The 12,418-nt window shown below is 42.3% G+C and overlaps 1 protein-coding gene across 12 annotated transcripts in view; it reads right to left on the bottom strand.

Annotated features, from left to right (window-relative positions):
* Nucleotides 1-12,418, bottom strand: part of LOC147035384 (exocyst complex component 6B-like) — a 290,908-nt gene that overhangs the window by 154,324 nt on the left and 124,166 nt on the right. For all 12 annotated transcript variants that reach the window (XM_085897305.1, XM_085897314.1, XM_085897321.1 and 9 more), the window contains one exon: nt 9,571-9,676. In XM_085897305.1, coding sequence (XP_085753431.1) covers nt 9,571-9,676 — 106 coding nt within the window. The remainder of the gene's footprint in view (nt 1-9,570; nt 9,677-12,418) is intronic.

Here is a 12,418-nt window from a genome sequence, read left to right as displayed (position 1 = left end):
ATCATCCCAAAGGTGGAATCCTATGGTGCCAGGTCCGAGAAGGTGGACGTAGTGTTTGATGTGTACAAGAAGTCAAGTCTGAAGTCCGAGGCAAGGTCGTAAAGGGGGCAAGGAATCAGAAGAAGAGTGACAGGAACCAATAAGACCCCAAGTAACTGGAGAAGCTCGCTTAGAGATGACAGCAACAAGACTGAGCTGTTTCACTTTCTTGCGGAAAAGATGTGTGAGCACAGAAGACAAATACAGTCATTGTCACAAAAGGAGAAGATGCCATTTGCAACACAATGAAGTCACTGGATGCTGTGTCTCCATGTTGTCATGAAGACGCTGACACTCGAATATTTGTACACGCCAGGGATGCAACGACGATTGGTCGCAAGTCCATTATCATTAAGGCTAATGACACGGACGTACTAGTCATAGCAATATCTGTACTGCCATCCTTACAGGAACTAGGTCTTGAGAACAAGTGGATTGCCTTTGGCCAAGGAGTCAAGGCACGATGGATTCCAGTCCATGAGGTAGTTTCTGCAATAGGGCCTGAGAAAGCTCGAGGGATCCCATACTTCCATGCGTTCACTGGATGTGACGTCGTGTCTGCCTTCTGCGGTAAAGGGAAGAAAACTACATGGCAGACCTGGAACGTCTTTGATGATGTTTCTGAAACATTCACCAATCTCAGCCAGCATCCAACATTGATTCGTGATCTTGACTTTTTTGAAATTTTTTTTTTTGAAATTTTTCAAAATTTGGATTTTCAAATGGCCAATCACGCAAATTTGATTAGAATCCCCTGGAGAACAAATGTGCCAAATTTGATGCTTGTATCATCATTTGCACGATTCCTCTCAAAAATGCTGTTATCTGCCCCACTATAGACACCGTTGCGAAACACAAGCAAGTTGAGCCGTCTGTCACAAGTTCCCCAAAAAATCACCCCTCTTTCAAAGTCACTGAAGTTTCCTCTTGCAGCCGTGCCAGCCATAATTATAGGCAACCAGGCCTGCGTAGCACTTTTATACATGACCCGAAGCATACTGGGATGATATTTGCTTCATCAACACATGGGCCACACACACCTGTGTGGAAGCTGTTGCCTTCAATATATTTGCTGTCCCTCATTTATCCAGGTGTTTCTATTCTTTTGTCCACTGCATGTATGCATGTATGTATGTATGTATGTATGTATGTATGTATGTATGTATGTATGTATGTATGTACTTCTCTGAGAGAATTTGACCAAGGAAGCTGAAACTTTCAGGGATTAATGAGGGCATCCTGAAGGTGTGCACGTGCAAGTTTCGTTTTATTCCATCAAGTTTTGAAAAAAAAAATGTTTGTTTTCTTTTTCCCACCCATATTGTCATTTTCTTCCTTTGGGGGAAGGGCAGGTGCAATTGGAATTATCCGATCAATACAACCACAATGCATTATATAGGCACATAAGCAGTAAACACATTTTGACTTCATGTACGGAACCCGGATTAATTTTATTTTTTGGAGCGATCGAGGCAGCAGCCTGTTGCATATGCACTGCCCAAATAAAGGGACACGTAAGAAGAACGCATGGCATGCTTGGAAAAAGATTGCCCATAAGGGGGAGGGGGGGGTTCTCCACCATGGTATCAATATAATCATAAAGATAACAACATGATACCCCTGACAGCTTGCATAGGGAGTGGGTGCTTCTAGTCTACGCAATACCCTGCTGAACAGTAAGTTGTACTCGTCTTCCATGCGGTGCTTTTAGCAAACTTTTATGACTCTTGGCATTGTGGAGAAACTTGGAAACCTATTAAAAAAAATAAGAACATATCGGTGTACTTTACAGAAATAACACGAGCAGTGAGCATGACACGATGGCGGATAAATTAATGAATCGGCCCACTTGGCCTTCCCAACCGAGCACCAAACGCACGATGCTGGGATCCCAGATTTGAATCCTAAATAATGCACGACTTTGCTCCCCATCGACCAATGTCCTTGAGATTCACGTATGAAGGCAAACGGATACCACCTAATGTGAAAGGCGTGATAAAAGTTTGTGCTCCTTCGTGAGCTTTCAGATCACTGTTAAGAACACAAATAAATATTATCAACAACATGTAGAATTGTAACCTGTTGGCAAAGACTCAAAACATAATAAGAATTATTCCGATGGGGAAAAAAAAAAACATCCTGCTGAATAAATAAGGACAAATACTATCTCTGCAGGGAAACAAAGCGGTTTGAAATTCTACCAAAATAATATTACCAGATATAAAAGAACACAAATGAAACAAGTTATACTCCATATCCATCTCGCAACATATCAAATTCCACCAAATACAAATGAGGTTGTATGCAAGCTTGGCGGGTAGGGTGTGGTGTGATGCAAGTACACAAGATTGTGCGTGGCTACACATGCATGACCCACTGGGGCCTGTTAATCTACTTCCCTGGTTAATCCATGACGCGGGGTCAGGCTCCACTGATCAGGCAGCCTCGGGGGAGGGATAAGGCGAGTGCCGCCCAGGCTTCCCCAGTAACCCCATGGAGCTAATCCACAGCCGGAGCTCAGTGAAAAACCGTGCGGGTCCATAGCAGGCTTCTCCAGGGATCACAGTGCAAGCTGCCAGGGTGGTTAATCCTCGCCCGACCCCATGAGATCCGGCTACGGATATTCCCAGCTTAAGCAGCCTGAGCTCAGTCATAATGATCTCAGCCGCGCCTGCCAAGCCCCAAGCTTGAAAACCCTTTTTTAAGCCGCAGGTTGTCTATTCTCTCACTTCCAAGAGGCTCAGGGTGCTTGCGTGGAGCTGACAGAACAAAGTTTTGTTCCATTTAACTTTGCTCACAAGACGTGCATAGTTGAGATTAAGGGAGCTAAAGAATGCAAGCTTGGAAAAGGCCCCAAAGACAATGCACCAAGCCGCTTAGACCGACTGGCCAGGCTCAGATTTAAGCGGTCTCTATCAGCTGTGTGCCGTCACAAGAAATGATGCTTGTCCAACTCACGCATATGGCAGACAAGCATGCTGCACACTCAAAACAAACTGTACTTCACTCAACTGTTTGTCAAAACTGCTTAAACAGTTGGGTTTGAAAACAGGAGTGCATGTCCAGCCATGACCTTTTTGTGGGGAAAGGGTGGGGGAGAGGGGGGGGTTACAAAAACATGCACAAGCTAGCATGTCACAAGTGCAATGGCCAATTAGAATAAAATTAACAAAACAATAACAAAGCAAATTACAATCAATACAAATGTGTCCTGCCACTGTGTAAAGACGTCGTCCAAAACTGATTGGTTGATCGAGAAACTGTCCTGTATTTCTGTATGGACGTTGATTTTTATTTTGTTTCCTGAAATATTGTCAAACAAACTTGCTGTTCATTAATATATGCAAATACCTTTTGGGACTTAAAATAAACCTTAACACATTTAACGTGGTAATCTTATTCTGCAGGTAGATCATCACCCCCCCCCCCAGTCCAACTCAAAAAAAACAAACATTTAAGCTTGTATCGCCATTATCAGCCTCACATTTTCCTAACTGGAACAGGATGTATAGTGTAGTGTGCGTGCGTGCGTGCGTGCGTGCGTGCCAAATAAACATTGTAAAATACATATCCTGATGAGGATTTACATTGTTAAATGCTCCGTCTTGTTTCTGTTTAATCTTCTATTATTTGTGAGGATACTGTTTTAAAAAAAAATAAACCAAGCTAAATCTGTGTTTTAATTCTATTTTAATATCCTGCAACTTTTTTTCCAAACTAATAGTAACAAAAAATACATCACATAGTAAAGTATAAAAGCCACAATGACTTGTGGGATAGCCTGAGTACTTTGTACAAGGGGCATTCAAAAAAAGTCATATGAATGAAATACTGACAGCAGACAAAAACACATGAATGTTGTTTTACAATCGTGAAGTCCTGTTAAGTTTGTATGGGGGGGAATGGGGGAGATAAGTGAGACACGTACACAAAAAACACAAAAAACGAACACGTGATTACTGTTGATGCGATATATTTGTGACATCATTGGGCAAAGAGGAGGTGAAAACCCATGACAGTGATAAATGCTGAATGATGGCTTCATAATGTCCACTCCATTGTGACCTAATCATGTAATGCTGCGTTGTGGTGAACGTTTTCACATGGGGATCCAAACGTAAGCGATGATGCGCAAGGGTTTTGTAACCCCACTTAGCAACGATTATAATGATAAGAGTGTGTAGACTACATCTCTTTCATATAGTTGATGGAGAACGTCAAGAGGGGAAGGAGACAAGATTAAAGATCAGAAACTGGGGGACTTGGGGTACGCAGATGATGCGGTTTTTCTTGCTATGATGCTTACAGAGCTTTGAACACTCCAAAGAAGGAACAGTGATGTTGTGTTCATCTTTCGGCTGCTCCCGTAAGGGGTCACCACAGCGGATCATCCGTTATGATCCACATACTGATTTGGCATAGGTTTTACGCCGGATGCCCTTCCTGACGCAACCCTGGTCACCTCTTACGACACAGGGATAAGGATTGGGTTTCGCCATGATTCCGGGCTGCCCTACACCCTCTCATAGCGCGGCCCATCGCAGAACTCCCATCCTCAAGCGATCCTCCAACCCAAGCCTCCGAGTAGCCGGATTACAGGCGCACACCACTACGCCCGGTAAAGAAGGAACAGTGATTAAAGTGAGAAAATTGGTTTGAAGTTGAGTATTTCTAAAACAAATTGGATGACGGTGACAAGGTAGAATCAAGGAGGGGATGAAGGATTGAAGGAAAGGGATGAATAGATTGAGAAAGTAGGTTCGTTTGTTTACTCGTGCAGTCGGTAATCTTTGTGGTGCTGTACGGATCAGATTTGGACTCGGACGAAGGAGAAATCGAGACTGAATGGTGGTTTGAATAGTAGATGCCCAAGAGGAATACTTGGGATTCGCTGGATGCAGAGTAACGAATGAGGAAGTGAGGATAACAACAACAAAAAAAATACTTGAAAGAGGAAGTTAAGTCAGCTGACCAAAGAGTGGTATCTGGTGTGGGCTGGTTATGTGGAGAGGATGGAGAAAGATCAGATAGCCAGAAAGGTGGAAAGATGGATGCTGGAACGAAGGAAGGTGATAAAGAGGAAGGCCAAACAGAAGATGGAAGGAAGGGATGAAGGAAATGGCTAACCAGCGAGGAATCCGACACGACGAGATGGAGGCTCAGAATCTAAAGATTTGGAGACTAAGGATTCGCGGAGGGGATAGAGTACCGAACTGGCGAGGACATAATGAATGAATGTCTCATTACAAACAGGTTGGTTTCCCCTGTGCTTTCTTCCACCTTTTACCTTTTGGCAGGTCTTGATCCCTCAGCAGACTCTTTCACGAATCCATCTCAAGTGCATTTCTTCCAGCAACCCTGACATAAATGCTTATTGCTCACCTCCAGTCTTTAGTTCCTCTTTTCTCTCACTTGTGGACCCTTATTCCTCAATCTGTTCAATCCTACGCTTCCATCACGGAGTTAAAACTAGAAGGGCATTCGGTAGACCTACACCAACCATGTAATGCCTGATCCAAAAGAACGTATCAGGCCCATTACATTTTTGAAACATCATGCTAAACAGGACTATATCGTTTTTGAGCCCGATCTCTCAATGGTGAAAAATCACTTTCAAAAAGAAATAATTCTCGTATCCAGATCCGGATTTGGATCTTCACCAATATCGAATCAATTCGTCCTTGCCAAACACCCAACCTGTCCACAAAATTTCATCCGGATCCATCCAAGACTTTTTGAGATATCCTGTACACAAATAGACAAAAGACAGACAGACAGACAGACAGACAGAAAGGGGTGAAAACATAACCTCCTTCACCTTTGGTGACAGAGGTAAAGATGGAAGTACACTATTAACTCAAATAATTCCCAATCGCAACCAATGCATTAATTCTATCCTCATTACCACCCCCACCCACTCCAAATTAACCCCCACCTTTTGCAAGATGCTGTATCCTTCCATCTTCTCTCTCCTTCTATTTATTCATCCTTTGCTTTATACATCTTGCCCTAATGTTAGTACATTGCTTTTGATAAGGTAACCACACTATTCCATGAGCAGAGACCTTTTATGCAAAAAAACCCCAAATCAATTATTTGCTTTAAAAAGTGTCAGGAAGCATTTTCAGATCAGATGTGACGTGGGATACGTACCGATATACAAAACAGTGTGTATTTGTTCATCTTGCTTCATAAAGCTTGAAGTAGGGTTTTAAAGGCCAATCTTTTAACATGACTGTTCACTACCATCAATTTCTCAGGATAAAACAACTCAAAAAAATATTAGTACCTCCACCACCGAAGGTGGAGGAGGTTATATTTTCACCCCTTTCTCTCTGTCTGTCTGTCTGTCAGTTTGTCCGTTTGTGTACAGGATCTCAAAAAAGTTGTGGACAGGTTGGGTTTGTGACAAGGACGAATTGATTAGATTTTGGTGAAGATCTGGATCTGACTCCGAGAATCTTTTAAGTGATTCTTGACCATCGAGAGATAAGGCCAAACACGATGTATAGCACAATATCTAAAAAAGTTGTGGACGGATTCTGACGAAACTTGGTGGACAAGTTGGGTTTGTGACAAGGAAGAATTGCTTCAAGTTTGGTGAAGACTCGGATCCAGATCTGATAATTTTTTAAAGTGATTCTTCACTATTGAAAGATAGAGCTAAACTAACATATAGCAGGATATCTCAAAAAGTTGTAGACGGATTCGGATGAGACTTGGTGGACAGGTTGGGTGTGACCACCACGAATTGATTCGATTTTGGTGAAGATCCAAATCTCGATCCGACTCCTTGAAATTTTGAAGTAATTCTTCACCATTGGGAGATAGGGCAAAACCAATAGCACGATATGTCAAAAAGTTGTGGACGGATTCGGACTAAACTTGGTGGACAGGTTGGGTGTGTGGCAAGGACGAAATGATTTGATTTTGGTGAAGATCCGAATCTGGATCTGCATACAAGAATTATTTAATTTTCAAAGTTATTCTTCACCATTGAGAGATAGGGCCAAAAAACGATATAGTACCTGTGTCGCATGTTATTTCAAAAATGTATTGGGTCCGATATGTTGTTGTGGATCAGGCATTACGGGGCAGAGGTATGTGCTCAACCGAGTGACCGAGTTCACAAAAGAGCAATTATGTTACTCTCTTCCATGCAGTGCCAAACTCTCTTCCATTGGAAACGTAGTTGGTGACTTGCAACCAGGCATCAACAGCGATGCACAGAAACGTTTTTTAAAATAACAACAAATACAAGGTATAGGGAGGTGAAACTTGTTGCACGTGATGTGTAACACACGCAGAGGAAAACGAGTGTTCATCTACATCCGTAGGATGTCTAATAAATAAAGAAAACATATCAGCAGACCTGATGCTCGGCCGAGGATTTAGACTTTGGCACGCTCACGAGGCTGTACTGTCGAAACGAAATGTCCCAGAAGATAAAGAAAATAGGGTCACATTTGTACATGTAGTTTTATAAAATAACCCTTCTTGCTCCGAAACATCATATCTTCAAGTCTCCTTAAATATTTTGAAAAAAATAATTCCAACCCATCATTTTTGACAGGCTTTTATACTGGTCATACTATAATTTGAAACGTGTATGTGTTTGACGTCGACGCACTCCGAAACGGAAATGGATGGAATGAGTTGAAAACTGGTGGTTACACTCGGGGTGTACACGGGAAGGTTTTAGATCGTAAAAAAATACATAGTCCTGAGGGTTCAGAGTGGTGGAAGGATCCTAATTCTCTCTATGTAAATATGTACGTCATTGCACCACTCCCGATGGCATATTAAAAGTCACACTAAAATATGCCGTTTCCGGGGGACTTATCCCTTCCATAAGGACAAGCTCTTAATGAGTTACATTAAAATATAAAGTTAAAATGAAGTCTTTAATTTGCTTGGCTTCCATTAGTTTCATTCTCTTTTAGCAAATATAAAAAGGTGTAACGGAGCCCTCCCATGGTACAACATTCGAACCTTCTTTATTATTCCGATCACGTTTGGAATGCATTGTATTAGGATCACATTTGTAATGTGGAACATTTCCTAAGTACCATTTGGACCGAATACAAGACATTTAGAATATGCATATTGTGATCACTTGGCAGTGTGGGCACGTGCAAGTATGATGGGGGATCTGAAGAGACATTAAGGATGTGCTGTGGTTTAGAGGGGTTGGAACCTGTGCTACAGCACAAAAGGAGAACCTGACTACTATGTCACTATACAAAGTTCTACTTGGTGACATCCAGGTGTGATCGAGTACTTGTTTGCTCAATTTTAATTGGATGGGCACTGATGGCAAACATATTTAAGACAAGACACTTTTGGAAAGGTTCAACTTGTACAATTGCTTTGAATAAAAATTGGTCAAAAAAAAAAAGAGTACATGATTGGTTAAAACATATTGGGTCGAATTGTTAAAAAAAATTAAAAAAAAAAAAAAAATAAAAAAATCACCCGTTTTATGCGTGTAACATCACTAATTGTGCGACGATCACCCGGTCAAAGTTAGTTGCCAATCGCTGAAGAGTGATTATCGAATGCACAATCAAAACCGAATCACAAGCATTTAAATAACAAAAAAAAAAAGCTTCTACACGTCATTGAGAATCTTCAACATACGTCAAGCAAGAATCTTCGAGGATAGATGCAATCCTCTGGAGAAATATGACAATTTCAAATTTGTCCTGAGTTTGACTCTCGAAGGAATCATTTCGTTGTTTCTGAATCGAGTGAAAGATGATCTGGATCAACCTACGATGAGGAGCAATGCGCTGAATCCCATCCAACAATTGCTTATTGCACTGCGATTCTATGCAAGCGCATCATTTAAGTTGGATGTTGGATGAGATATGTGCGGTGTTTCACAGGCTAATAGGCTATTTAGACGGGCACAACTAATCGGTTGTTCATCTCCCTTCGTAAATTGCTATTTAGACAGGCGATTAGCTGTGCACGTACAACAATCTTATTTGTTTAAAGTTTCGCCGTGTGTTTGCAAGACGCTCGCTAAACACCTTTCATAAATTTGGCCCTGAATGTTTTCAGAGCAAGGAAATAGAGCAGAGGTTAGGGAAATGGTGGTGGGAGGGAGAAGGAGTGCGAGAGGACATGTGACCTTCATTGTCCCACCACACCCACACTTTGACTCGCATACGTCCCATGTGTGGAAGAGCAATATGGCAGTGAACCAAAGGCCAACAAACCAACAGCTTTCACCGAAAATTTAACATTTCACTGCTTTTGGTCGACATAGTTCTTGTGAGAGAACAGAAACCAACCATTTAGCAGAATATCCACACACCACCTACTGCAATAATACCATTGATAATGCTAAATCCATAAACATGAAGAAGAAAAAAAACAAAAGAAAGAAGAGACAAATTGGGGGTAAAACAACGGTGAAGAGAAAACGCAGAAAAAGAGAAAAAATGAAAGGGGGAAAAAAAACAAAATGTTGCAGTAAAAGGGCAAATGGGGGGGCAACATGGTTTAAAAAACAAAGACACCTACCTCCTCCAGGGCCACATCTACCAAAGGAAATTGATTTGTAACATTTTGAAATTCCTCCTGAGAATTCACCAAGATCGGTGTGTAGTTGTCATCATCGAACAATTGCCTGTCACAAACAAAAAGGAAACAAGAAAAAGAGCAATCAGAGATTGCAGACACTCACCAGGATTTGTTTTGGGTGGTGTATTTTATGTGGTGCTTGTGTACTAGTGTGTTACATAATTAATAAGAGACATAACTAGAACTGCCACTTGATAACTGCTGGCAATGATGACCGGGTACCAAGACGTCCCGCTTTGATTGGACAACTGACCCTGACCCATTACGTTTTTTTATTATTCAATTCAATTTCGAATGGGATTAAAATAAATTCAATTCAAATCAAATGGAAGACCAAATAGGTACAGTCCTACATGAGTCATCAGAAAGAACCCAAACAAGCAAAAAGCAAAGATGAAGTTATCAGGAGGAACCTGAATATCACATTTCAGCAACTGATACTCTACCCTCAAAACCCATCCAGGCACAGCCAAGTGAGCCCTCTTCAATATATATATATATATATATATATATATATATATATATATATATATATATATATATATATATATATATATATATATATATATATATATATATATATATATATATATATATATATATATCAAAAGAACCCAAATCCAACAAAAAAATTTCTGCCTGCCAGAACATACTATTGCGGATCCGGGGTGGCGGGATTCTCACCCGATCCTTGGTGAAACCCTCACCACCACCGTCGCCGGGGTTTATAACACCGGCCGGCTCGGTAACAGGCCTCGGGTCACGAGTCTTCAATCGCGATACCAAAGTAATCCTTGTACCTTACCAGTTGGGGAAATAGAACCCTGGTTATAGACTGGTTGTGTCAGATGCCAAGTGTTTTCTGCCAGTCTGTAACCATTTTGTTTTATATGCCAATCGAACGGATCATTCCTCGACGTGACACAAATTAATCCATAGCGGCAACTTCATACGAACCAACCAGATTTATTGGGGAACATCGTGCAACACGACACAAACAAAACATTCACGACAATGCTTTTATTCACAATCTTTAACCCGTTATTAACTAGGGAACTACGGACTACAGGTTTCGAGGGGGTCTCTACCGAGATATGCCTTATACAACATGTGCAGACGAAGACAGACAGACAGATAGCATGCATGCAATATAGAGTACTTGGTGATGTCTCATGGACGAGAGGAAAGTGTCAAAAAGCACGAATGTCACTCGGAACAAGCGGATGTCCACGGATTTGAGCCCCCAGCTCGAATGCGCCGCATGGCAAAAATGGAGGCGTCGTACTCTTGCCCCCTTCACACCACACGCGGGTGCACGCGCCTCTGACCCCACGTTAGGTCGACGGCACAAGACCGCTAGATCAATGATAGGCCTCAGCCAATCTCTCCCAAGGCCCAGCACACAAATCCAGGCCTAGAATGTTCACCAGACAAGGCCCAAATCGAGGTGCCGGGCTCCGGCAAGCGGATCGGCAAACGTGTCGAGCCGTTGGTGTGAGCAGGGACCGTCAGAGGCTCCGTCGTTTCCTCTCTTGCCTTCCCACCTCACAGCCTGACTTCTCAACCCCGTCCTCTCAGTTTCTTTTTCTGTCGAATCACCTTTTGTTTCCTTTTCCACGCTTGCCTCTCAAAGCCAGCTGCCATCTCTCTCACGGCAGAATCACCTCCTCATAAGTCGATCGCCGACTCGACGTGCAGGCTGCCTCTCCCACTGCCCCACAAGGCAGACTCAATGTGCAGGCTGCCTCTCTTGCGTTCGCTCGCTTCGAAACATGAGCACGCCTCGAGAGCGACTGTTTCCACACACTGAACCCTTTTTCGAAGCCTTTGTTCGCTTGCTTCGAAGCCACCCCGAGCACGCCTCGAAAACCCGACTGTTTTCCACACTGAACCCCTTTTCTTTCCAGTTTCTTTTTTGTTCGCTCGCTTCGACACATGAGCACGCCTCCCTCAGCGACTGTTCGCCCCAAAACTGAACCCCTTTTCTTTCCAGTTTCTCTTTCGTTCGCTCGCTTCAAAAACACGAGCATGCCTTCCTCAGCGAAGCCGGCAAACTCCTCCCCTTAGCTCCACCTCCCTCTCCAGGCCACTCCCCCTCAGCCGACTGGGCGGGGCCTATCGTCCGTAGAGGGGAGGAAGAAGAGGGAGCCCTCGTTCCACCACCACCGCACAAACAATAAAACAGCCTCTTACAACTCCCGACACACATGTAACATCCATTTTACCACACAACCTAGCTAAACATGCATTTAATGGAGGATCTGAGCTAATCCTATATTTAGTAGTCCAATAAGGGCCATTTCCGTAACAATACGTATGATCAAGTGGAAATTTAAAACATGTATTCCCAACAGCACTAGATCATAATTGTGAAGTTTCACGTCGATTGGTTAAGCGGTTTGAGAGAAAACAATATTTAATATTTTTCTTCACTCCAATATGGATTCAAAACCATGTGACCTGTCAATTATTCCTTAACAAACTTGTACACCCAAGGATTGAAGAACATTTGTGTGAAGTTTCCCCTCGATCTTTCCAGCTGTTCTGAAGATTTTTTTTATAGGTTTTAGGGTAAATTCAGTATAGCTGCCAAACCATGTGACCAATGACGTTATATGTGTGACCCTTTTGTTTCTCATGGATAGGTGATCATACGTGTAAAGTTTCATCTCAATCTGTTTAGCCACTTCAGAGAAGATTTTCGAAGTTTTTTTTTTTTTTTTTTAACGTGTATGCCATTGTGTACTGTGCTTGGGCAAAGTTTGAACAAAATCAGACCATGTATGTC

This window comes from Eptatretus burgeri, chromosome 1 (genome assembly GCF_056783735.1).
Source record: "Eptatretus burgeri isolate ZD-2024b chromosome 1, Ebu_testis_v1, whole genome shotgun sequence".
NCBI lineage: Eukaryota > Metazoa > Chordata > Myxini > Myxiniformes > Myxinidae > Eptatretus > Eptatretus burgeri.
The sequence above is the reverse complement of the archived record's forward strand: the minus strand, read 5'-3'. Positions and strand labels throughout refer to the sequence as shown.